Here is a 27,778-nt window from a genome sequence, read left to right on the forward strand (position 1 = left end):
AAAGATTAAAAAAATGTAGACTTTGAAACAGGTTGAATCTGTTTTCTAATATGTGTAGAAAATGAACATATGGCATTTTTGCTTTGAAGCTCATAGTTGGATGGATCCAGTGTGTTGCTTTGGGCGTTTGGTATGACTGCAAATAGACGGCTCTTAGGGAAAACATTTTTTAAAGTTTTTTATGAATAAACTTGTAATTTCTAGCACCAAAGGTGAACATACATAATGTTTTTTTCTTACTAGAGTAATCATGTCAAACTGGGAAGAAGAAGCTGTCAGCTGTCAGCAGAGTAGACCATATACAGGAATTCAAAATATGAATACAGTTCTTGAATTTTGAGAAAGATATGTGTACCTTGAACTTCAACATCAATCAAAAGCCTTATTTAGGACTTTCTTTTCTTGAAAATTTAATGTTAGAGCCCTTTTTTTCTTTGTTTTTATTCTATTTTTAAAGGTTGTTTTTTTAAATTATTGTTATTACTTAGCCAAAACTTTAAAGGCAAAGAAAATGTAACTTGAAAGAAAGAAGGAAGAAGAAACACACAGGGTATTGCCTTTTTGTTATCTTTGGTACCCTCATCTTTTTTTCCCCTCCTCTTGGAGTATACTATTCCTTTTGGGGGGGAGGGGTGGATCTGTGATGAAACTTCAATCTGTGTTTCTTTCCTTTCTTCTCCCCTACCCCTATGCAGTATGCTAAGAATTCTTCTCTCCTCTTTTTAACTATGGATTCTCATCCTGGTTGCTATTAAGGCTAACAGCTTTGGAAATGCCAGTTGTCTTTTTTTTTTTTTTTTAATTAAAGCATTAAATCTCTCGGTCAATAACTCTGTTTGAATTTAATTGATTGTGCTTACACTTTCAAACCTGAATCAATTATTCCTTCTGAACTTAGCTACTTAAGGGGCATTAATCCTGTGCCGAGTCCCATCAGGGGCAGTTAGAAGAGAGGGTGTAAACTAAGCATGCAAGAAAGTGTAATGTTAGATATGGGAAAGACAGAGGGAGGGAGGGAGGGAGGGAAGGAGAGATGGGACCTGAAGGGAGGGTGGAAAGGCAAACAAACAGGAGATCTTTTGTTTCTTGAAGGAATATGTGAATGAGAAAGAGGTGTGTAGGAGGTGTGGGGGTATAAAAAAAAAGTTTGGTCACTGGAATAGATTTATCCAATTTTATTTTTTATTTCCGTTTCCTAGTAGTCTGCAGACTTTTCAGATGAAATTCACTGACTGGCTACTTTCTTTTTTTTAGCAGAGAAGACCTGACTCACAAGCCTTTGTGTTAACTAATATGATTTTAAATTGGGGTGTGTGAGGGAGGAGGGCTTTTCTTTAAGAAAAATGGCTCTTTGGGGGTGGGAATGAGAGGGGGAACCAGTTATCTGTAACTGAGGAAATTGAGGTGGGGAGGGGGGAACTATTGAAACCCCAGACAACATTATTTTAATCCTGCCCTCCTCTCATTGTTGTTGCTAGTTGGTAACTCTTGTTTTATTATTGATGGGATCCTTTCTTCTGTGACCTCAGGCAAGGTCAGCCTGTATATCCCATCACGGGTGGATTCAGGCAGCCCTACCCATCCTCACTCTCAGTCGACACTTCCATGTCCAGGTAGGTGGAGGAGGCGGAAAACTGGGGCATTTGAATACAAGCTGCTGCTTTTCTCTTGCATCTTGTATGCCGCTGCTTGCCTTTTAGACAGCTAGGAGCGGTGCCTCAATTTCAACAACATGTCTGTCTGTAGATACAGGCTGCCTGGCTCCCACACTAGAAGTGCTAATTAGGATTTCCCAGGTAGGAGCCATGTACTGTAGACAGGGGATAGAAACCGGATATGCCAATGATCCATGATCATTGCAAATATTTACTCCCAAAGTGAAAGGGCTCCTCCTCACTCCATGTATGTGTGTAGGGGGTGGGGGTGGGGGGTGAAATATTCCAATGTTGGAAATTGCAGTCAGTTTTGCTTGATTTAATAAAATATATTGGGGAGGAGGGGAAAGAGTGGTTTACTCTCCTAATTTGCTTCCTGGACACAAGTCTCAAGTTCAGCCTAGCGTGACTAGTTGGTAAAAATACACAGATTCTGCAGGGTCCAGTCCTAGCCCCAGGATAAGGGTTGTGTGTACAAGCTGTTAGTACCTACGGGATGTCTGTACTAGTGTGTGAATCAGGCCATGTGTTGACTTATTAGTGCAAGCAATGCTCTCTGAGACCTGCCATGCCACACTTAGAAACTGCTCTGTGTAAATGCTTTTGCACCTGGAAAAAGATGGCTTCTGAATCCTGTGCTTGGTGTATTCACACAAGATTGCAATATATCATCTGTGCATTTGGTGTGACTTTCTCAAGGGAAATACTGTCATCATATGGGACATCATACAGTTTGGTTAATAAGTAGTAATCAGCATTTATTTTTTATTATTATTATTTTAAATTTTTAACTTGGGTTTCTTAAGTTCATTATAATTTCTTTACCCTCTTCTAGGTGAATTGTAGATATTTCAGTTAGGGAGTCCAAAACAAAATTAACTCTTTCCCCCATAGGAAAAAAAAATTTACACCCACTTTAAGTCACATTGTTAGAACTGTCTGGTGACAGGTTTTTTTCACTGACAAATAACCAGTACGTGTGTTGTTGTTTTTTTTTTTTAAATCCTAAATTTAGCAGATTCATTCTCTGAGGAAAGTACTGCAGTCTTGATTTTTTTTTTGTTTCTCAGTACATATTCAAGGAGACTCCATTCTTTTCTTCCCTGATGAAAGAGCTTATTTTTTTTTTCCCAAATGGCCTGATTTGGGGGTTGAAGTAGCTGAGGAGAGCTGCCAACCTTGGATGTTTGGGAAGGCCATGGAGGAAGAGGAGGGCTCTTCTTAAACCCTTAAAACACTTTGAAAAGCAAAAGTTTCTTAAATGAAGCCAAACATAGCTAAAGAACTTGTTGAAAGAAGATGACCTCCAAGGTCCCTTTCAGCTTGAAGGCTGTGATCCTCTGACTCTCATTTGTTTAGTTTTTCTTGCATGGCAGGTTTCCCTTCTTTGTGCTCATCGGTGGTGGATATTTTAAGACCATTACAATGCAATGCAAGCCTTTGGAAATGTAGTTGCTTTTAATACATGTACATGTACCTGGCTTTCTCTTGTATCATATACAATGCTGTACTTAGTAAAAAATGTCTTCTTGAATTCTTCATCAGTTTTCCATAAGTTGGGATTTCTTAAACAGTCCTCCTAGTTCTGTATAGTAAATATGGAAAAGTATCTGGGACTATTTCAATTATGTTTATTATTTGAGGGAAATCTTCCTTTTTCTTATTTCCTCCTGCTTCTCCTGATCTTTAGATAGGATAGAGCAAAAGTTGGATGGATGTCCGGGGTGGAGGTTCTTATACTTTCATACTTTTCTACAAATGGAGAGATAATCCTTTGTTTTATTTCTTTGGTGTCTTGTTAAAATTATTAAAAGAATTACCATAATAGAATATTATATTACAAATAAATGGTTCTTTTGACATTATTATTGGGAAACTTTTTTCAAAAAAAAAGAAAATTTTACATTTCTCTTGAATCTGATGGCCTCTAAGGGCCATCTAGCTTATAAATTTTTTGATTTTTTGATCTTTGACATCATGACCTTAGGCAAGGGATTCAATCTCTCTGGCCTCAGTTTCCACAAGGGGTTGGGATCGTGAAGATCCCCTCCAACTCCAAATGTATGATACTATGGTCCTTTGAGTCTTTTGTTAGTCCTTCAAACTGGTTGGGAAATTTTGTCACTTGTTACATTTCTATCAAATGACTTGAGGAAAGAAATGCAGTTACAATAAGCAGTAGTTAATTTTTTTCTATTCAATGAGCAATGTTTGTACTGTCAGCCCAATGGCATTTAGTGGCTGGTCATCCCCACATTTCTTTGGAGTGTCCTGTTTACTGGTCTCTCCCTGGTTTTTTGCTATGATGGCTTATCAGTAGGCACTTATTTTTTATCTATTTCTTTTTTCTTTTAGGTTTTCACATCATATGATCCCTGGCCCTCCAGGTCCCCACACAACTGGAATCCCTCATCCAGCTATCGTAACGCCTCAGGTCAAACAGGAACACCCTCATACTGACAATGAGTTAATGCACGTGTAAGTTTGCTTCTGGTTTCCTGGCATCTTCACCACCTCTCATCCCCCACTTCTCTTATCAAGAAAAGTTGCTTTGAGTGTGCCTTCTTGGTTATGTCTCTGTAGCCACTCAGAAGTGCTTTGATTCTCTGTGTAGTGATCATTCTTTATTTTATGATTCAGAGGGCAAGGAGTAGAGCATGAGAGAATCAACAAAATTTACTCCCTCCAAGGGCACCTCTAGATCTTGATTCATGAGTGGTGGACTTGTTTGCCAGGAGGGTGCCAACTCCAATTCAGCTCATACAGTAAAGAAGCCAGGGCTACTGGATGTCTTAGGAAGTCCATATAAAATAAACTGGTGTATCAGCATCCTTCCTTACTAAAGAGATCACCCACATTCTGTTTTGAATCCTCTTCAGTGCAGAGGTTAGGGGCAAAAAAAAGCCCCATGCCTCAGGTTATGACTTCTTAGTGCCAAAGCCATCCCTCTAATTTCACAATAGGATTGAAGCCCAGGACCTTGGATATCACAGTTATACAAAGACCCCCAATAAGATGGAGAGTGATCAAAGGGGGACAGCCAGGACGGTGATAGGCTTTGGGTCCATGTCATATGATTGATCTGTGGAAGGAATTGGGCATGTTTAACCCGGAGAAGTGACTCGGAGGAGTCAATCTGTCTTCTTCTTTTTGAAGGACTATCATGTGAAAGAGGAATTAACCTTCTTCTGTTTAGCCCTAGAGGACAGAATCAGGAGCCATGTGTGGAAGTTGCAAAGATGTCAATTTAGGCTTGATTTTAGGAAAAAATTTCCTAGCAATTGGATCTGTCCAAGATGTAATGGACTACCTTGGAAAATAGGAGGTTGCCCTTCCTTTTGAATCTTTAAGCAGAAATTGGAGAAATACTTACTTATCAGGGAATTATGGGGATTCCTTTCAGGTATGAGTTGGACTGATTGGCTAGTGAGTTCACTTCCAATTCTCAAATTCCATGATTCTGACTCTGGAACATAAGCCCCTTGAGGACAAGACATGTTCATTTTAATTTTTGTATCCCCAGTGCTTACTATAATGCGATTCACATAATAGGGGCTTAATAAATATTTGTCAACTAATTTGATTGGTTATGAAGAAGCGTGCACCAACATCACATACTCTGCTTCATGTTAAGAAAACCTGAGAATTCAGGCTTTAAGTAGACTGAGGATAGGGCCTCTTTCCATCTCTAAATCCATTTCCATTTTATGTCAAATCATGTTACAGCCCTTTACTTTTTCGTGGGAAGCGTTTTATGAAACCAGTGTCGTTTAGCAAAGGCCTTTATCTACAAAGAATCAGTGGCTTGCTGGGTTCTGCTGTTGACATAATTAGGTTTAATCTATCTAGCTGGGTGCCAGCTCTTCAAATGTAAGGGCACATGGGTATATAGTGAGCCCACCAGCTTTACTCCTAGGAGAAAGTTTGGCTATTGATGGTAAACAGATTCTCTCTTTTTCTTCCGCTTGTGACCCTCTTCTTACTACTCCCAACCCCCACCTTTTAGGAAGCCTCAGCATGAACAGAGAAAGGAGCAGGAGCCGAAAAGACCTCACATTAAGAAACCTCTGAATGCTTTTATGTTATACATGAAAGAGATGAGAGCGAATGTTGTAGCTGAGTGTACTCTGAAAGAAAGCGCAGCTATCAACCAGATTCTAGGCAGAAGGGTAAGTAGTGAAATAGTATGTGAGTGTTTATAGTCACCATGGAAACATTTAATTAAATCCCACCCAAATTCAATGACCCTGAAGTATCAACATACTGGTAAATGTTTAACAACCAGCTCTCCCCTCCAAAAAGAAAAAAGGTACCCATTGTATACTTGAAAGTTTAATCCACATTGTTAACATTTTCTACATCACTTTCTTCAACCTAGATAATCATCAGAGAAATAAACCAAGCTCTGATTTGTATTACCGATTTTTGAGGTGTAATTGCTCCCACTGAACACTTCTCATGAACCACCAGTCTCTCATGGAAACTTAGTTTCTAGCAGGTGCACCTGGATCCCGGGAAGAATTAAAAACAACTCAGGTAGCCTTCAAGGAGCTTATCATTTAATGAATAGGACAGGACAGTGTCCCAAGAAACAGGCACAAAAAATGGAGACCCAGACACAGGAACAGAAATACATGCAGAGATAGGGGATCTGCACAGTCCTTCGGTCCATTTCTTGTTAATGTCAAAGAATTTTATAACCTGCCTTATTGCTTTTTAAATGGGAAAAGTTTTATGAAACCAGAATCATTTATAAGATGCTTGTCTACAATGGACATTATTTTCAACAGTCAAGTCTATGCTATTCAAGTTTTCTTATTTTCCCCTCAAATTGTGGGGATGCAAAGTTCTATACTCCCATCCCTATCCTGTATAAGTCTGTTCCCTAAGGTTTGTCAGAGGAGGGTGGCTAAGATTGTCCCAGGAAGGAGAAGTAGGGCCTGAAGCTAGTCAGCCAAGCCTGGCCCTAGGCCTATAACGAACTCCAGGGACCTCAGTGGCTCATGGTGCACCCTGCCCCATCTTGAACACTATGGGGACCAGAGGCCACCTACTAAAAGGTTCCTCTTATGGAGTTCCCCCATCTTTCTCCTCTAGGGCTCCCCACACAGCAGGGACAGAGCAATATATCCCAATGGAATCTCTCCACTATGTTGGAAGACTTTAGGGGAGGTCCAGACAACAGTCTCATGGGATGAGCTGCCATTGGCATCATTGGGGGAAGTACCTACATCCCTGAGGTCACAAATCCATCAAAGTATTGAAGTTATCCCCAGAGAGTCTGTGGCTCATTAGATTTGATTTGAATGATTTGTGTAAATGAAGCCAGTGGCTGTATCTGTAAAGGTCTAATGGAAAAGATGAGTCTGGTGAGCAGGTGTGAAAAAGATAAAGATGTGGCATGGTCCTGGGGGTGGGCAGGGAAGAAGGATGGTACAATGTACTAGGGGGGAAAATGGCAACTCAGAAGAAGGTTCAGAACCCAGAGCAAGTCAGCTCAATTGATAACACTAACCTAGATTATGAGCTGAAAGGTAGAGGGTATTAGGTAACACTGGAGCATTTGGGAGAAGACCTAGAATTATAGCATATCATAGCTTGAGGGCTGGAAAGGAAATTAGCAACCATCTAGTCTGATCCTCTCATTCCACAGATGAGGAAACCAAGGCCCAGTGAGGTTAAGTGGTTTGTCCAAGGTTATAGAAATATACAGATTGTTAAATGACAGAGCCAAGAACTGACTCCCAAGTCCTCTACCACCCACCCCATTTGTCCTCCCTCTTATCTAAAGGGGGAAAGCAGTATCTCTCTCCAGTCCCCCAACTCTCCCCCAAATCTGTAAGGCAAAATAGGAGGAATCTTTTCCTAGGATCATTGATTTAGATCTGGAAAGTGATCAAGTGAAATCCCTTCATTTTAGATAGAAGGAAATCAAGGCAAAGATAGATGGAATGACTTGACATAGGTCATAAGCAGTAAGTGGTAGAGTTGGGATGCAAATCCAAGTCTTTGGTCTCCGTGTTCTAAGCCTTTTCTACCATATCGTGCTTTGTTATAAAGGGGAATCCCTAGGTTTGATACAACCATCTCCAAACCCAGGAAGAAGTCCTAGAGGCCGTGCGTCATTGTCTTAAATCTGAAAGACCAGGTAGCACAGTGGCTGAATATGGAGTTAGAAAGACCCAAGTTCAAATCCAGCCTCAGACACTTAACAGGGTGACCTAAGTGCTGTCTGCCTCAATTTCCTCAGCTATAAAATGAGAGTAGCACCTCCTTCTCCGAGTTATGAGATATAATTATGAGTTATAATTTGAGGATCAAAGGAAATAATATTTGTTAAGTGCTTAGCACAGTGCCTGGCACATTTGCTGTTGCTGTTCAGTCATTTTCGGTCATGTCTGAATCTTCGTGACCCTGTTAGCATTTTCCTGGCAAAGATGCTGGAGAGGTTTGCATTTGCTTCTCCAGCTCGTTTGACAGATGAGGAAACTGAGGCAAACAGTGTTAAGTGACTTGCCCAGGGTCACAGAGCTAGTAAGTGTCTGAGGCCAGGTTTGAACTTAGGAAGATGAGTCTTCCTAACTCCAGGCCTATACACTGTGCCACCTAGCCACCCTCCCGGCACATAGTAGGAGTTTAATAAATACTTGTTGTCATCCCCTTTCCTTCCCTCAGCTATAAAATGGGGCTGATCATGAGCACCTACCTTCAGGGTTGTTGTGAAGATTAAATGAGATAACCTGTGGAATGTGCTTTGCAAGCCTTTAAACTGCTATGGAAATGCCAGCTCTATTAAGATGCTTCCTGGTGGACTATTTTTACTCCCACTTGGCTTGGAGGGTAAAAGCAGTTCTTATGAATGATCTACAGCAGGGATGGTGGCTTCTACCGGGGAAGTGCCCCAGCTATTCTGGGTTGTAGCAACAACTACACACATCAAACCTCTGGACATCAGGGTGTGTGCTAGGAAGGTACCTGGAAGTACTTGCACTGCAACCTTTTTCAGGGCAGTACCTTTCTGCCCTCGATCATTTCTTTGGGAGAAAGTAGAGCCTAGTTCCAAGGATTCCTGGAGTTCCAGAGACTGTAGAATTTTAGAGTCAGAAGGGAGTTTTGAGATTATCCAGTCCAACTCTATCATTCCCCCCACCGACCCAAATGAGGAAACTTCGTTGAGATTAAGTGATTTAACCCAAGTCTCACACGGGAGCAGCTAGGTGGCACAATGGATAGAGTGTTGGGCCTGGAGTCAGGAAGACTATTCTTTGTGAATTCAGATCTGGTCTCAACAAAATGGCTGTATGACCCTGAGCAAGTCACTTAACCCTGTTTGCCTCAGTTTCCTCATCTGTAAAATGAGATAGAGAAGGAAATGGAGAACTACTCCAATATCCTTACCAAGAAAACCCCAAATGGGGGTCACAAAGAGTTTGACATGACTGACAAACAACAAATACAACTGGAACCTATACCATTGAACTGAAAAAAGCTTCCTCTTCTTTCCACTGCACTGTGGTGCCTTATAAAATTTTCACATCCACCCACTGTCTACCACATGACCCAGCCCCTGCAGGCACCCTAGAAAGAGCATATTTCTAAACTGCAAAATGTCTGCTAAATTTTTGTCAATCAATTTGGGTGTTTTGTGTACTTTTATAATTTTTGGACACATTTGATCTTAGTATTTGAATGATATTTAATTTGAAAGAATTTTGATTGTTATGGTCTCAGGCCTGCCAGTTAAGCAGCTGATGACCTAAAAATAAATACTCATTTTCAGAATGATGATTTCATTCATATAGGGAACTTCCAGTGAGGAAGCCCCCTTATCAGTGCTGATGGGCACGACTCTGTAATTTATAAAATTAGAAAATTGTCTAGAGCAGCTGTGGGGCGGGGAGGGTGGTTAAGTGTCTTCTTGCTCTTTGTTGCCCAGATAATATGTATCAGAGATGATCAGACCTGCACCCAGGTCCTCCTGGTTTCAAACTATCTCTCAACCCATGCTGCCCCTTTGTAAAGCTGATGTTTTTATAATACACATGCATTTTTTCCTCCTCCTCCTTCACCTTTTTTTCCTCCTCCTCCTTTTTCTTTCTTCTCCTCGTTTCTCCTCCTTCTCCTTCTTTTCCTCCTTCTTTTCTTTGTTCTCCACTTCTGCCTCCTCCTCCACCATTCCTTGGCCTGGTCCCACTATTGATTAGCCTGAGAGCTTTGATCTGGGCTGGTTCGATCCTCCTTAGGCACCCTGGTGGTCCCCCTGCCCTCAGGAGCTCACTCTATTGATGCTGGACTTAGTTCAGACACCCAATTGGTTTAGCCCAGCACAGCTCAGAATTCCTAAGCTCAAGTGATTCACCAACCTCATACTCCCTGGTATCCAGGATTACAAGCAGGCACCACCACATAAACACTTCAAATTTATCTGGTTTGCAAGTTTATAGGACCTAACTGTATTCTGGCATCTGTCATGTAAGTTACCAGGTTTTTTGTTTTTGTTTTTAAGCAAAACTTACACATAGATTTGGTGCACATGATAATGCTTTGTAAGACATATAAGGCTATTTTTATCTGCTTGCTGGTGATTCAATTATTAAAAATTACTAATACAGTTGAGTAGAAATAATTAAAAATATTTGAGACAACCAATCTTTATAAATAGGAGAGGGTGTCTCAGCAGCACTCTCTGAGGGTAGTTTCACAGCCTTAAAAATTCTTCTCTTATCTGCCGTAGACTGTGGTTGGGAGAAGAATGAGTGAGAGCAAATTATAGCTTTTCTGGTGTCCTACATAGGATGCCTAGGACCCAGTAGGTTCTTAAACATTTAATAACAATAATTATGATCATTCTCCTTACCAAATCATCACAGATGGGTGATTCCCATCACCCTTGGAGGACTCTAAACTATACAAGCTTAAAGGCTGATTGTCATTTTCCCTGACCCCGTAAAAACAGGAATCAGTGCAGAGAGTTGACATTTTTATTGAGGCCATGTAATGCTCTTAAACAATTTTTTCTTAGTTGAAGGATCCCCAACCCTCCAGCAGGAATTATTTTTCCTGCTCGAAAGAGCAAGCCAGGAAAAGATATAGGGAGGCATGCTTCCTCCTCCTTCTTCAGGCACATTTCCAGCAATTGCTACTTTCTCAGCTCTCTTAACGACTCCCAGATCGGTGCATGTGTCCTGAATGATGCTTCTTATTTCGGGTCCCTCTGTCTTTGATTTGGACACCTGTTTCTATTTACAGATCTCTGAGTTCTGATTAAGATCAGGTTTTCTATCCTGACAAAGGTCTCTCTAGCCGAGCAGGGCTACTAGCCCTTAAAAGCTCCCAGGTTTAAATTTTTTTACGTTTAGCATTGGGGTAATTGTAGCTCTCTTTACAAATGAATGAAGTAAAGTTCTCTTTTTGAATGAATTAAAGGTTCTGCCAAAGTTCCTCTAAGCATATTTAAGCTTGTAGTGTCTGCTCTTTCTTACTGTGTCTCTACAATGAAAAAACAATTAAATCAGCCAAAATGTGATGGTCTCAGGTCTGTCTTTTGAAATCCCATTATGAGCAAAATAGTTTATAAGATTTCTTTTTGCAAAATAACCAGGGTGGGAGAAGGACATTAGAGAACAATGAATTTCCCTAATAGCTAGGTTTTCTTTTACTTACCTGTATTTCAATGTGACCAAGCTGTGACTCCTAACAGACGTTAATTAAGACATTAAATAACATACAGGCAATACTCTTGATTTTTCATGAAGTGATGAAGATAGAAAATGGGGAACATTTACTGTAAAAAAAAATAGACCCATCTTCTAACCCATGCCAATTTTAGCAAAGTTATTTTGCACAAAATTTCAACATTGATGCTACTACTGTATTTTTGTTTTAATCTGGTACAGTTCCTTTTATTGTTCTGTATATTTTGTGATGTTATAACAGGTTAATATTGTAACAAAAATCTATGACCAAAAACAGTGCAAAGGGAATCTGATTAATTGCAAATGCAAGCTAAGAATTTGTTCTGTACCTCTCCCTTTTTGCTCTGCTTTGTGTGAATTGGTGGAAAAGAAAACCGTCCTTGAATTCACTCTGTCCTGTGTTCACCTCCCAGCTCCACCATTTACTGGCTGGGTAATCTTTAACAAACCATTTAGCTTCTTAATGCCTCTGTTTCTTCATCTGTAAAATGAAGATAATAATGTGCTACCTACTTTACAAGGTTGTTTGTAAGGAGAAAATGTATGTGAAAGCCTCTTGGAAATGTAAAACATTTTGTAAATATAGGATGTGATTATTATGTCAACCTAATTTTGAAATTTAGGAAGCATGGCTAGTGGATAGAAGATATATTTTGAAGTGAAGAAGTCCTGCCTCTAACATGTGTTGGCTGTATGATTCTATCTAAGTCATTTGACTTCTCAGGGGGATGGGATACAGATCTACATCAACAGAGAGATAGCTTACATCAGTATTTTCTATAGTAATAAAATCATAAGTCACCTCTATACCCTCCTTCAAAAAAATGTTTTGAAACTGAAAGTGAATTGTTTGGGGTGTAAACCAGGCTCACCTCCATTCTTATTTATGGATGCCTAAGAATTTAGAGGGACAGAGAATGGCTTCTTTTGAAAAGTAGAATTTTGACTGGGACTTTAAGGAAGCTAGTAGGCAGAGATGAAGAGAAAGAGGATGCAGTGTATGAGGAGAAAGCCACAGAAAATGCCCAGAGTCAAGAGATAGAACGTCTTATTTGAGGAATAGCTAAGAAGCCAATATTAGTAGGTCACAGAGTACATTATTTGGCGGGGGCGGTGGGGGGAGTAAGATATTGTTTGTCCTTCATTCTCAAAAAGGACCATGACATCAAGAAGGTGATGCCATGACATGCAAGTGAATTGGATTTAAGAGAGAGAGGGTTGTGCAAAGTCACCAGCCTCACTTTCTCCTCCAGAGCCACTGTGCAGGGTCACCAGCCTCACTTTCTGCTCTGGAGCTATATGGGACCAGTGGCCATATATAGATCAGGACCACTGGAGATGGCCCCCAGGGTAAGACATGAGAAGACTAGAAAGGTGGGAGAATGAAGGAGCTTTTGAAGGGTTTTGAATGCCAAACAGAGGGTTTTATATGTGATCCTAAAGGGCTAAGAAACCACTGGAGTTTTTTGAGTAGGGAGATGATGTAGTCAGACCTGAACTTTAGGAAAATCACTAACAACTGAAGGGAAAATGGATTGGAGTAGAGATGGACATATAGCAGGAAAACCAAACAGCAGGCTATTTCAGTAGTCCCGCTGTAAGATGGGCAGCTAGGTGGTGCAGTGAATAGAGCACTGGACTTGGAATCAGGAAAACTCCTTTGTGAGTTCAAATCCAGCCTCAGACACTTACTAGCTCTGTGACTCTGGGAAGTCACTTAACCTTGTTTCCCTCGGTTTCCTCACCTGTAAAATGAGCTGGAGAAGGAAATGGCAAACCACTCCAGTCTGTTTGCCAAGAAAATCTCAAATGGGGTCACAAAGAGTCAGGCACGAGTGAATTGACTGAACAACAGCAATAAAGGTGATAGGAGCCTTCACCGAAGTGGTGGCAATGTCAGAGGAGAGAAGGGAGTATATACAAATACATTTAGGGGAGTCAAATATAAGAAGAATAGAAAAGTAAGAAGATGCCAAAGGTAAATTCCACAGTCCTTGGCAATAGATTGGATATGAGTGAGAAAGTCTAAGGAGCCAAGGAAGATACATAGGTTGTGGATGACTGGAAAGATGGCGGCACTCTGCACAATAATAAGGAAGGTAGAAACAGAGGAAGGTTTGGAAGGAAAAAGAATGAGTTCAGTTTTAGCCATGTTGAGTTTTAAGATGTCTACAGGACATCTAGTTCAGGATCTCCAATAGGCAGTTGGAGTTTTGGGTCTGGAAGTTAGGGCTGAATAATGTAGATCTGAGAATCATCAGCAAAGAGATGATAATGGAATCTATGGGAGCTGAGGAGATGACCAAGTGAAATTCTATAGAGCGAGAAGAGAAGAAGGCTCGGGGGGAGCCCTGTGGCCCCCTACAGTCAATGGGCATGACCTGGATGAAGATCTAGTGAAGGAGGATGAGGAGTAGGTAGGAAGAGAAACAAGAGAATTAGTGTCATGAAAACTAAAGAGAAGAGTGTTGAGGAGAAGAGGATGATCATTGCAATGTGGGCAGATATCCTTAAGGTTGGGGAATGCCCTACCTCATTACAGCAAAAATAAGATGAATTACAAAATTTCTGAAAAGATACTTAGCTTTTCTTTTTTAAAAAAAAATCATTGATATCTTGTTTTTACATCACCTAAATTTCCCCTGTACCTCTCCCCTCCCCATTGCATAGAACCATCTCTTATAACAAAGAAAGAAAAAGAGGAAGAAAGAAAAATCAGTAAAACCGATCAACACGTTGAAACTGTATGAAAATATATTCAGTGTCCCATACCATGAACCTGTCCCACTCCCCACCTCACCAAAAGAGTATATGTCTTCTCATGTCTTTCCTTTGGGCCAAGTTTGTTCAGTCAATCAGTCAACAAGCCTTTATTAAGCACCTATAATATGCCAGGCACTGGGGTGAGCAACCAGACACACCAAGAACAGCAAAAACAGTCCTTGCCTTCAACGAGCTTACATTCCTATTGGTGATGCAACATGCAAACAAATCTGTACATGCAAGATTCATCCAGCATAGATGGAGAGTGATCCCAGAGGGAAGGCACTGACATTTAAGGGGACCAGAGTAGCTTCTTGCAGAAGCCAAGATTTGAAAGAAGCCAGGAAAGAAAGGGGAAGAGGGAGAAGGTTCTAGCCATGGTGGGGCAGTAAATGAAAATAAAGCACTAGTAGAGTCTTATTCAGGCAACAGCAAGGAGGCCATAGAATACATTTAGGGGAGTCAAATAGAAGAAGAATAGAAAAGTAAGAAGATGCCGAGTTTCAAAGAGTTTTAAATGCTAAATTTTGTATTTGATCCTGGAAGTAGTAAGAAGCTACTGGAACATAGTAAAGGGGCAGGGTGATACCTGCACTTTAGGAAGATTTGGTGGCTAAGTGGAGGATGAACTGGAGTGGGGAGAGACCTGAGGCAGGCAGATCCACCAGCAGGCTCTTGAAATGGTCCAGGTGCGACATGATGGGGACCCTATCAGGATGAGTAAAAGTATTAGAGAAAGGGATATGGACAAGAGACGTTGCAAAGATAAAATCAGAAGGATTTGGCAAAAGATTGGATATGGTGGGTAAGAGAGATAAGGGCGCCAACAATGACCCCCAGATTCTGAGCTTTGGTGACTAGAGGGTGGTGGTGACCTTGATAGTGATAGGGAAGTTTGAAAGAGGGGAGAATTTTAGGAATTTATGTATTCACACAGCTAGTGTGTACACACACACATATGCATTCTATATATACATACACAAACATTTATATAGAAAAATTCCTATATTGCCCAGAATGTACCATTTTAACATAATGCACGTTATCTAGAAGTGTATCAAAGCAGTGACACACAGGGAGAATGTAAAGGATGTTTGCTATCTAGATTTGCCAAATTAGATAGTTGAAATCAAGTTGTAGCCAGCAGAGTAAACTTAATAGGACTCCTTACTTTCCATGCGAGGGAAGATAAAATGAAGGCCGTAAAGTATGCTGGCATGAATGTATAATGTTTACGGTGGTCTCCCCAAGGGCGGTTAGAGTGTATGTATGTGACCTTTGATGTGTTGCTATGTGAAAGGAAGGATCACATGAGAGAAGCTCATTTCCTTTCCTTACAGGGTGAGACCTCTTCATGTGACATTATGAGAAAGTGCTCATGCAAGAGAGAACATCACAGCAAAATAAAAAAAAAGCTGGAATTTTTTATATTTTGCATGAATGAATGGGACTTCAGACTCAGATGTTTGAATATGGCAAAAAATAACCACAGTAATAAAATAATTAATAAATAATGCAGCAAGAAACAAAAACAAACAATGGTGCTGAAGTACACCAAGGAAATCTCTTTTTAATTTATGGTACAAAATACTGAGAGAAGATCATAGAAATAATTTTTCTTAGCAAAATTTGATGGACTTTGATGTGTCTTATAATATAATTGAACAGGAAAGAAAGGCCTGGATTTGACTTCTCTTATAACCACCAATTCCCAATAGGACCTTGTTTCACTTACCCCTTTGGTTTTTGGTTATTTAAGGGTAAATCAGAGTTAATAAGCTTAATATGCTAAATTATTCCCAAGTTTGAAAGATGTTTTTGTATGTTGCTACCATCACCTATTGTATTCACTTACGTTTGTTTTCTCCTCTCTGCCTGCCATTTTTGCTTGCAGTGGCACGCCCTCTCCCGCGAAGAACAGGCTAAATATTATGAATTAGCTCGGAAGGAAAGGCAGTTACACATGCAGCTCTATCCAGGCTGGTCTGCAAGAGACAATTATGTAAGCATCTACTGTCTGTGGTTGCCTATTTTCATTTTTTTTTTACTGCTGTCCATAGAGAAAGCTGGTTTAAAGTGTGTATATTTCAAGCATTAATTCATTCAAAACTGAAAAGCTCTGGATGAATATGAAGTATGGCAGGAGGTAGAATGCTACACTGGAAGGAGCCCTGGGTTTGAATCCTGGCTCTGTTCCCTATGACCTGTTTGACCTTGTGAAAGTCACTTAACTTCTTTGGAGGGTTTTGGACAAGATGACTTTTGAGGTACCTTCCAAATCTAAATCTTTGATCTTAATAAAGTAAAGACTTCCCCATCACTGGAGGTATGATGAATGACTGGAGATGCAGAATTTGAACTAGATGACCATTAAGGTCTCTTGCCACTTTAAACTTCAATGAGAAAGTCCTTATGAGGCTATTATATTTGATGCCTCTGAAATGATTACTGCGATCATCATCTGGATTCTTGCATTAGCAAAGTTAAAGACTCATGAGAGTATATTGTTGTTAATGATCTATTTAGCAGTGTCATCACATTTTAAGGAAGGGAAACAATTGTAACTCTAAGAACCTGAACTATGAACCTAATTTGAAAATAATTCTCATGTCCAATGTGTGAGCAATAGTGGTGTTATCAGTCAGGAAAAAATCTTAAACTATATGGAATTATCTCTGTGATGCAGGTGAAAGCTGGGTTGCTATGAGGGTGAACACAACTCCTGTTGCCTGTGACATTCATGCAAGAATTTCTGTTCATGACCCAAATCTTACATAGTATTTAGTTCTCTATCAAAACTTTGCCTGCTTCCCTTAAAATACTTATAAATCTCATCCTCAGAGTTTAAGACTTCATAGATTTTGGAAGTTGGAAGGAAGCCTTCCAGTTGCCCCAATCTTCTTCATTCATTTTACTGAGGTACAGAGGAGGTGCATCTTGTCCAAGACTACTGACTAAACCTAGTTAGTGATGGTGCTGAAATCAGGTCTCCGGACTTCCATTCTGCATTTTCCCCCACTTTCATTAGATATGTTCCATGCTTTCTTTCTCACAGCATGCTTTGGACAAAAAGTCCTTTTAGCATTCTGGCAACTGAATTTAAGCATTAAATGAAGTTGTAGAATTAATGAAGAAAAGGAATCTTAAACTTCTGAAAAGCTGCATATTATTATGAAGTAAATTTCTCTCAACTTTTTTAAGCTTGTCACCTCCTTTTGGCTTAGGAGGAATATCTTCACTCGAAGGGTTATATGCCCCCATTCTCTGTGTCCTCTTAAATACAAAATCCTAGTAAAGTTCCTATTAGTGGAATGATAAAATGCTTAGATTTCTATCTCCTGTTTTGAAAGTTCTGTCTTCTAATTTTGTCTTGGATCTCACTTTGTAACCATTTATTTAAATTTTTTTTTCCATTGGCCATGCTCAAAGAGACACCTCTATTTTTGTCAGTGCTCTTAATTTCTTGGTTTATATGTATATACTTAGTGTCAGTAGATCTTAAGTAACCCCTCATTGTCAGACCAGTTAGTGGGTTGGACTCCTTCCTTTTTTTGATGGTTAAAGAAAAAGTTGAGAATTTTTTCAAGTGGTTACATATTTTTAGAGACATGGTTTTCATGGAAACCATTGTAATTGAATTCTTCTGTGAATTTTTCCCCTCTGTAAAATACTTGAAATACAATGATTTTGTTCAGTTTAAGGATCCACAGCAATCAATGGAAAACGCAAATTTGTTGCACGCTCTTTTTAATCCATCACTTAATAATTCCTTTAGCCATGAATGAAGCCATTTATTATGGGACACTCAACATTCCAGTTGAGTAGTTAAAACAGAGACAACCTTGAGTCTTTTAAAGTTGGTTTTAGTCAGCTTAAACCAAACAGACTAAAACTGAAGGATGTTTATCACCAGAGCATAATTAAAAGAAAAAAAGATGCTGTGCTGACTTCCACTGGAAGCACACTGGTGGTAGGTAACATCCCATGATTTCATAACAAAATTTCCCATACTATGGATGTTTGAAATTTCACTTTCGTGTTTTGGTAACTTGGCTGATAATGGACCATTTTGTAAAACAACCAACACCACACCTTCTTAGTTGAGAACAATAAAAAACTTTTTTTAAATAAAATTGTCTTTTGTTTAAGCCCAACGCCTTTGAGTGCTGAGGCTCTATATTAGATATAAACCATGTTTTAATGGAAAAGAGATTGATCTTTTTCATGTGTTTACATGCTTAAGTACAGCCCGTATTTCTGTTTGGGGCTGATAGGCATTTGAAAAACCAACTTACATCTAGATTATGGTGCAAAGTGTTTTCACAAAAGCTACACTAAAGTGATAGTATAATTACTCCTTTCTTTGGAAAAAAACTCAGATGTGAGAAGCACATTGAAGGACAGTTTAACAATTTAAATATGTACATGATATCTATATAGATATACATATGTATATGTACATATATGTATATACACACATATATAGTTTCAACCTTCCACATGTAGCTTAGCTTTCTATGGAATTTTCACTCTAATTTAGAGAAGAGGACATTGGATGATTAATTATTTTTATTGATTGGTTAGGAAAATTATAGACTGTTATCTTTTTAAGTAAATACTTAAATCTCTATTTCGATGGTTCCTCTGATAAATATTGCATAAGACTAGCAGGCTTCAAAGAGTGTCCTCTCCCTCTTCTCTGTCTGTCTCTTATCATCTCTGCCTCTTTTGTCTCTTTCTTTTTCTTTATATCCATGCATATTTTATGTGCACACATACACATATGTACTTTTTATATATTTTATATACAAATATATTTTAACCATGTGAATAAAGATCTATTTCATATGCATACTCTTCTCAGAGCCCATGAGATTTAATTTTAATTTTGTCGAACTTTTACTATCTTTCTGGGAACAGAAAAAAAGGGGGAGTGATTAGGAGTACATGGTGCAAGAAAACAAGGTTTTCTTCCCTTTCACTCATAATTCTATTATCATCCCAAACTCTTCTAATTAAATTTGAAGAATAGTGTGGCATAATCAATAGTGTACTAGACTTGAAGTCAGGAAGACATGGGTTCAAAGGCCACCTCAGACACTTAATGGCGATCCAACACAAATGTTTTCTCATCTGTAAAATGGGGATAATAATGGCATTCGCCTCACTAGGTTGTTGTAAGGATCAAATGAAATAATATATGAAAAGTGCTGTTCAGATCACACTTTTCAAACTCTAGAGCCTAGATAAATTTCAGCTTTTCACTCTTTAGAGCCAGTTATTTCAGTTACACAATTGCGATGTTACGGCATTACTTTGGAGATCCAAAGAATACATGGGGTGAATGGAATATATTTTCAAGACATACAAAAGACCTGGTGATTTTCATTTGCTTTCTCAACTGACTTTATTCAGTGTCACTAAGCCTCTGTCTCTCATTTTCCTGAGTATTTGTGTGAACAGATTCAGCTAATGTCTTCCAGTTCTACAGCCAATCACATGACAATATGAGAGGAAGAAAAATGTATTTGTGACTGCATAAGCATAAAAAAAGAGGGAGTGATTAGGAGCACATAGTACATACACACTTACGTGCGCGTGCGCACGCGCGCACACACACACACTTCATGTATAGAATACAGCTCCATTAGAGCTCTTAGATTAACTGCTGTTTTTTTTTTTAATCATGGCTGGGGTGTACAGAGGTACCTTATAGATTATTAGCTTATAATTATTTGAAAATGGCATCCTAAATCAAATTTGGCCATTTTCTCTATATAAATCTATACTATATATAGTATAACATATATATATGTATATATATACACATATATATATGTATACACATACACACACACACACACACACACACACACACACACAGAGACTATAAGTAGTGCAGTGGATAGAGAACTGGGCCTGGAGTCAGGAAGACTCATCTTCTTGAGTTCAAATCCAGCCTGAAACACTTACTAGCTGTGTGAACCTGAGCAAGTCTCTTAGCCCTGTTTGCCTCAGTTTCCTCATCTGTAAAATGGAGCTGGAGAGGGAACTAGCAAACCACTTCAGTATTTTTGCCAAGAAAACCCCAAATGGAGTCACAAAGAGTCGAAATGACTGAAATGATGAAATAACAAGTTCTGTTAATGAATCTTTAATGACTCGGGGAAAACTAGTAAGAATGAAAATGAAAGTTATAGAATTATAGATAGGACTTATAAATGAGACCTTAAATTTTCAGCACATTTTTGAAATAAACAGGAACTGTTAAAGCATTCAAAGGAAACAAATTTCTACACTATCCCATCCTTAAAAGGGGCATCAAGTTAACTTCACTTTCCCTTACTCTCATTCTCCCACCATCATTCCCTTACCCTTCTTTCAGTCTGTCTTTCTCTCCCTTGCTTTGTCTCTCTTTCTTTGTCTTTCTGTTTCCTCTCTGTATCTGTCTCTCCCTTTCCATGAATAATATAATAGGAAAGAGAGAGATATTCTTATCTCTGGTCTTTTTCCTTCTGTTGGTTTCATATCACATATGGCATGTGTAAATGACATGATGAATTCCCTGTTTTCCAGGGTAAGAAAAAGAAGAGGAAGAGAGAGAAACTACAGGAATCCACATCAGGTATGCCCAAAGTGATTTTTTTGTGTCCAGTTCGCATACTTCTAAAACCCTGTGCTCAAAATGACATGCATTCTCTCTGAACGCTGCCATATTCTAGAGTTCCAAGTTTTTCTTCTCTTTTCCTTCCTTATATGCTTTAAAAAAATTAAAAGATTTCTTTTTAATGTGATCATGTGAAAATGCATTTTTAAAAACCCCTTTTACCTTGGAATCCTAGGTGCTAATTGTGTTTGAATTCCTAATTCTTTGCTTCTATTGCTTGGCTGTGTTCTCTTTGCCTTTATCCATTCTGTCCTCTTCCATTTGCATAAGTCCTCAAAGATGTTTTACTACATGGTTATCATAGGCTGCAATAGGCTACATCCCCTTGAAGTATTTTTCATAGTTTCCTATGTTATTTAATGTAAAACACAAAGAGAAATTCATCTTTCTAGCAGATAGGCTCAAGGCATCAGTAAGGTCTTATTTTTCCTTCACTACCTATATGACACAAATAAAAATGGCTAGTATAAAAACCACAAAAAGCAAAGCAACCACTTCCACATGATGTTATAACGTACTACATATTTGGAATGTACAAAAAACCCATCTTTAATGAATCTTTGTTAAAGGACACAATTTTCTCCAGGTACAGGTCCAAGAATGACAGCTGCCTACATCTGAAGCATGGTAAGAATGTCTCTCTAGCCTTCCTGCCGAAATGAGTTATAAAATAGGCCTTTGCTTGTGAATCTCCTCGCTACCATTGATTCCCTTCAGTATCAGTATTATTATTATTTTATTAAACAAGAAAAAACAAAATCCAGTTCTTAGCATCAAGTCTGTTTTCATATCTGATACTTTCTAGATCGGCTATGTATTCAAAAATGGCTTTTCTTATACTTTCGTCTGTTTTCCCCTTCTGTTACCCCCAACTACACCTCCCTCCCCTCAGCCCACCAACCATGCCTTACTAACTGACTAGCCTCAAGTCTGTTTAACGAGCATCTTGCCATCCCATGGGGAATAGATATGGCTTCTGCTTTCGATCCCCTTTTAGCCAGCATTGAGGAAGAAAGCCTATCCTTGATTGGAATGGAGCATCATTCAGCCAAGGCATTCCAATTCATGCTAGGTTTCAGACTTTTTTCTCAGTTAAGTGAGTGTTAACATTTAAAAATCAATTTGTTTCTCAAGGAAAAGATAGCTATTCCCTTTTACCATCCCAAGTCATAAATTTTTGAATGGATGAATTTTTCTCTCCTAGTAATAGTTGCTTGTTCTCATTTGCATATTTTAGAAATATCATATATTAATTTAATTCCTTTTTTATCTTAAATGCTTCTTTTTTCTTCTGTGATCACATCACTACAGCTCATTTAGTGGGGGTTTCCAGTGATGCTAACCCTGTTCTCATCATGAGCCAGGTTTCATCTTTGATAATTGATGACAATTCACACTGGGTCTTACTGTTTCAATCTTGTAACCTCTCCTCAAGAACCCAAACCCCTTAGAACTAAGCATTTATGGCTTGTTCTCCTGGGGTTCACTTTTTTCCACTCTTAGAAACTTCATTGACTTTAGTGAGAGCTCCATACCCGAGAAAAATAATAAAATGTCCTTTAGGGGGAATTAGCTTTTTTACTGAGATTCACACACATATTGTCAAAGCAAATTCTTGAACAGTATAATGCCTTTTTTTAAATCTTTAACCATAGAGTCATATTTTTTCATATTCCCACTTTTCTTAAAAAGATGAGGTTTGAGGGGCTTGGACCCTAATTAGATGACCTTAAAGGCCACAAATTAAATTTTTCCAGGTATCTCTAATTCCATTGGAAGTACACTTAGGTTCTGATTGTTATGAATAGTGAATACCCTATAGAATGGTCGCATTATTCAAATTTACGCATTATTCAAATTTACACTGCACATTTCCATTGGATCGGTTGCCATATTTGGTTTTATTATAACTTCCAATAGTGAAAATTCAAATAAATGCACCTACTTAAGGGGATTCATTATTTGCACATATAAGGACTTAGCTACAGAAGCTGTAGAGCAGTCTCTGCTTTTGTAAGAAAGAATTCAGAGTTCATGGACAGTCAGCCAGACAGGATATTTTGAGCTTTATCCGCAAGTAAAAATTGTCCCAAAAGCATGGTTGTTTGCCTTTCCTAGATTTAGCCTCAGTGTCTTTTCTTCACTTGGAATCGCCATCTTTAAACACTCTACGAGTAAAAATGGCAAGCCTTGGTTAAGCATAGCCCCATTAAATTGTATGTTATCTGATTACATATGCTTTAGATTGCCTGGTTTTTTAGAAGCTTGTGACTGAGCAAAGTGGACACAGTCTAAATTACCAAACACATACGCCCAAGGTCCAGATGTTCTTAATATCTCTGAATAAAATGCTTTGACATGTACAACCTCAATGGCTCCCATTCTCCTCACATAAGGATAAGACTATTCAGATTGTCATATTGGATGGAAAACAGAGAGAAGGCCGGCTTAGCTAGATTGTAGAGTATGGGAGAGAAATAACGCCCATCAAAACCAGAAAGGTAGGTTTGGGCCAAGGTGGGAGAGTTTCAGAAGCTAAACAGAAGCATTTGTATTTGGCTCTTGAAGCAATTGGAACCCAATGGAATTGGTTGAGTAGGGGAGTATCCTGGTCAGAATTTCAATTAAGGAACATTACTCTGGCAGCAGTGTGTAGGATAGACCAAAATGGTGAATGTGAGAGGATTCCTCCATTGAATAGCAATTGTAAATACAGGGTGTCCCTAAAGCCTGGACACATAGGCAAAAATGCATATTTTGAAATATTTGGAATATTAACAGACTTTAGCCCCCTTGACTTCTTTTTCTGGGGTATGCTAAAGGAGAAGGTATACTCAATGAAAATCACAGATGCAACACACTTGATTGAATGCATAAAGAGTGAACGTGCTAAAATTGACGGCAATGTAGTTATTGCATTGAGGTCACGTGAATCTTGCAAAGCGCATCAACCTTTGCATCACAGATGATGGTATTTGTTAATATTCCAATTAAGTAGAATGTTGTTGAAAATTTCATTCATTTCATTTCTTGAAAATATGCATTTTTGCCTATGTGTCCAGACTTTGGGAACACCCTGTACATCAGATTAGATGACCTCTTAACTTCCTTTCTGATTCCAGCATTCTAATTGTCCCTTTCTGGACCTTCCACAGTTACATATGTCTCCTTTGAGGTATGTTGGCGAAAACAAATAGTATCTGTTTTGCAGATTGCTGGAAGCAGAGAAACCTCCAACTTACACTAGCTCTAAAGTCTGCTACACACTCAAATCTGTAGCGGTGCCAGGATGCATTGGATCATTTTAGGCCTTGGTCATAGCATACCTGCAATGATGAACCCCATGTAGTAACTGCACAATTTTGCAATAGAGAGGGGTATTTAAATTGAAAACATGAGCATATAGACTATCAGGAAATTTTTAGCTCAACAAATACATCAGTCTATCAAAATTAGCTCCTATATAATGAAAATAGAAACCTTAACAATAATCTTAATTGCATGTGTAATTACCAATAGATCAATATCTCTAGTGGAACTTTCCTGAACATGAGGCCATATGTACTTTCCATCTTCACAGAGAGACTCGGGCAGACAAAAGAAGAGAGAGATAGGAAGAAACAAAATTCTGATCTTTCCTCTGTTTACCAAAAAAGCAGCCTTCTTATCCATATTTCCCTGCAGCAAAGTCAATAACCCTCTCAGGCTTCTCTGTTATTCTGTCTTTGGCTAAAGTAGTAAGTTAAATCCATGCCTAATACTTCTGGTCAAATGCTTCCAGTCATGTACAAGTATCAAATGCTGTACCTCATCTCCACCTACTTGATCAAATCAACCTCCTATTGTCAATTCTGCCAGGAAAGAGGCCTCTATGAATCCAAGGGTTTTGATCTCAGTAAGAAACAAGAAGCCGGCTCCCACCCCCTCACTCCTGCCCCTTAGGAGACAATTCTTATACTGGTGTAACAACAGTGTTATTCGCAGCTGTTGTGGAGGTGTAAGACCAACAATACCAGCACACATGAAGGCTGCTAACACAGGTTCTTTGATCTGTTTTACTAAGGAAAGATAGCTGTTTCAGGGGTCAGCAATCTTACTTTAATTAAACATACATATGTATCATTCATTTAGTTCAGGGGAAAAAGTCAGCACCCTGAACTTCAGAGCAAATACAAACAGAAATTACAAACAGAAAAAATAACACAAATCAACGGACAGGCAACAAACTGTCTGACTATAGCAATACATACAGTTACCAGAGAGAGAAGCACCAATATCTGGGCTTTCAAAACCAGGGGGTTCCTTAACATCTACCCAGAATCTTATCTGACCAAATCACATGAATACTCTTCCCATGAGTGAGCCCCAAATCAAAAGCTCACCTCTCCAAATATATACTCTTTCCAAACAAGGATTCTTGATTCAGTCAAAGACTCCTGATTCAAAGGCAAGACTCAATCAAAGGTACCAGACTGCCTTAGTGCTCTTAGCACTCTAGAGGAAAGAACAGCAGAGTCCCACTTTGCTTGCCATTACAACTGGCTAGAGTGAGGTGGGGGAGGGAGCGTGTTCTGTTACTGCTCTTTACAATCAGAAGGTGTGAGTTATCAAATATAATAGTACCTAGCCAGGGTGAAGATGGAGAATATCCAAAACTATGAAATCATACCATGTAAAAGCAGGACAGCGTTTTGGTTTGTTTTCCATACACTTCTTAGGCAAAGCAGTACATCAGGCCTTGGGAACAAGATGAGAAGAGTATTACTAAGTATATACTGAGGTTTACATAACACATGGGAAAGGAATAATGTTCCTAGTTGACACGAATTATTCTTCCTGCTTTCCCACTCCCATTTTGGACCCATTTCTTCTTTCAGGTCTCTTGAGGAGGCTAATGAAAGACATTTCTTTTAATGCTAGTCTGAAATAGGTTAGAGCTGTGTCTTGTGGGATCTTCAGTCTCTTTCTGTACCTCCTTCAAGGGTGTATGGTAGGTCCACTCTCCCCTGCTTTTCTACCCATCATCTTTTACAGACCTGGGCTTTGCTAGTTCCAACTCTCTTAGATCTTACTTTGATCCCTATGCCCTGGTTGAAGAAGGTACTTCCTTAGTTGAACCCCAAAGATACTTCCTGTGAGCCTCAGGATACTCTGCCCTGGACTTCGTACTTTCCTTCACACCTTTTTTTAAAGATCTCTGTCATCCTAGTCCTCTGGAAAGCCTATTTTTTTTTACCCAATTCTGATCAGTTTCTAATATGAAGTATATTTGGTAATTAAAGCTAAATTTCCTTAGCTATAAAGTTAAGCTTCTTCCTGATTGTTCAAAATTTAGAATCTGGCCTAGTCTCCCTTTTGGTCCTGGAGTCTAAATGGAGGGCACCATCTTTCTCTGGAGACTCTGAAACACATCAGCTCCCTCAGATTTCCTCTTGCTACCATTTCTTTCTACTTTCTCAAACTCTTTTTTATGACCCTCATTCTGGTGCCACAAAGGGGAGTGGTTGTCCAGAATAATAACTAATATTTACTTTTTAATTAAGTACTTTTTATATAGTAAGTACTAATATATTCAATTAATTATTAATATTAATAATAATTTGTTATTAATTAATATAAAATGTGCATAATTTTTAATTTTTCAAGGGAAGCAGTACAAGTATCATTGTTTTTAATTTTTACAGACGAGGCCACTGATTAAATGGCATCTCCAGGATTAGCACTAATAGATTCGTTAGAACTTAGAGAAGGAAACTTAGAGATCATTTAATCTATACTCATTTTACATCTGAGGAAACTGAGGTCCATTGTCTAGGACTCAAATCCAAGTCTTCTGATTTTGAAGCTAATGTTTTCTCCACCGTGATACATTATTTTAAAAATCTAATTATATTTTTTCAGTGAATAAAAATCTTCTTTCTTTCTGTCACCCCCTCATTGGAAGAAAAATAAAATCCACATAACAAATATCACATCTTGTAACAAGATATAAAATGATTTTTAAATAGATTTTTTGCCCACCCTATTTTGAAAAAATCATTTCACACAATAAAAAAAGCTTTAAATACGCACTGAGTTACAGATTCCCAACAAATGAAAGAGGACACTCATTCATTCACACAGGTAACCAAAAATGGCATATGGGAAAGTATCATGAAATGTAAAAGGCAATAAAGCTTCCTAACAAGACTACTATTGTGTGTTTGAAGAAACTACTTCCATTGATGTGTTTCAGATCATTAAAAATGTACTTATGATCAGCCATAGGGTTTCCTACACACACCCATACACGCAGAAAAGCTTAGATTAATAAGTTTTCAGAGAATGGGGAGTTTAGGTCAAGTGATTTTTCTACTGACTTCAATGTTTTTTTTTTAATTTTGACCGGTTCAAAATCTTTCTAAAATGTATTAATAAGTTTTCTCAGAATATATTAATATTGAATTAAGAAATTAAATAATATGAATTAATATGATAAATAAAATTATGCATTAACAATAATTATTATAATATATTAACAATAGTAATACATTTTCTCAAAAGGGAGACTAGGCCAGATTCATCGAACATACGCGGTTTCTTTGATGATTGAGGACATTGCAGTGCAAAGGGCCATGATTCTGCTAAATGCATATTGTATGTCACTTTAGATGTAGTAAATTAAAGGAAACCTGGCTGAATAAACACAGATCCTTGGAATGGCTTCTAGAAGCTGAAGCTACCCCCCCCCAAAAAAATAGTTAATTGAGTGTTTCAGTTAGTTGGACTCCAGTGAATCATGGTCCCTTCTTCCTATCCATTCTTATTCAGTTTCCTAAGCCTGTGAAGTAATTATTCTCCAAAATTTCACTTTTAGAGACTATATTATATATCTCCAGTCATATGATGTGAAGGGTAAAGCAGTTAGGGACTCACACTTCCCATTATCAGAATTATCTGGTAATTGTAAGTATTAATATTCGCACTCTGCCCTTTTGGAAGGGAGGGGATCTGGAAAG

The 27,778-nt window shown here is 38.6% G+C and overlaps 1 protein-coding gene across 5 annotated transcripts in view; it reads left to right on the top strand.

The window, feature by feature from the left end:
- The window catches only part of LEF1 (lymphoid enhancer binding factor 1), a 172,601-nt gene that overhangs the window by 127,811 nt on the left and 17,012 nt on the right, over window positions 1-27,778 (top strand). For 2 of the 5 annotated variants that reach the window (XM_036765391.1, XM_036765392.1), the window contains exons 6-10: window positions 1,530-1,613; window positions 4,011-4,133; window positions 5,662-5,824; window positions 16,008-16,115; window positions 20,690-20,738. In XM_036765391.1, the coding sequence (XP_036621286.1) occupies window positions 1,530-1,613; window positions 4,011-4,133; window positions 5,662-5,824; window positions 16,008-16,115; window positions 20,690-20,738 (527 nt within the window). Of the gene's footprint in view, window positions 1-1,529; window positions 1,614-4,010; window positions 4,134-5,661; window positions 5,825-16,007; window positions 16,116-20,689; window positions 20,739-21,366; window positions 21,408-27,778 lie in introns of all 5 variants that reach the window. The other 3 variants (XM_036765388.1, XM_036765390.1, XM_036765393.1) reach the window with 3 other exon arrangements.

This window comes from Trichosurus vulpecula, chromosome 6 (assembly GCF_011100635.1).
Source record: "Trichosurus vulpecula isolate mTriVul1 chromosome 6, mTriVul1.pri, whole genome shotgun sequence".
Taxonomy (NCBI): Eukaryota; Metazoa; Chordata; class Mammalia; order Diprotodontia; family Phalangeridae; genus Trichosurus; species Trichosurus vulpecula.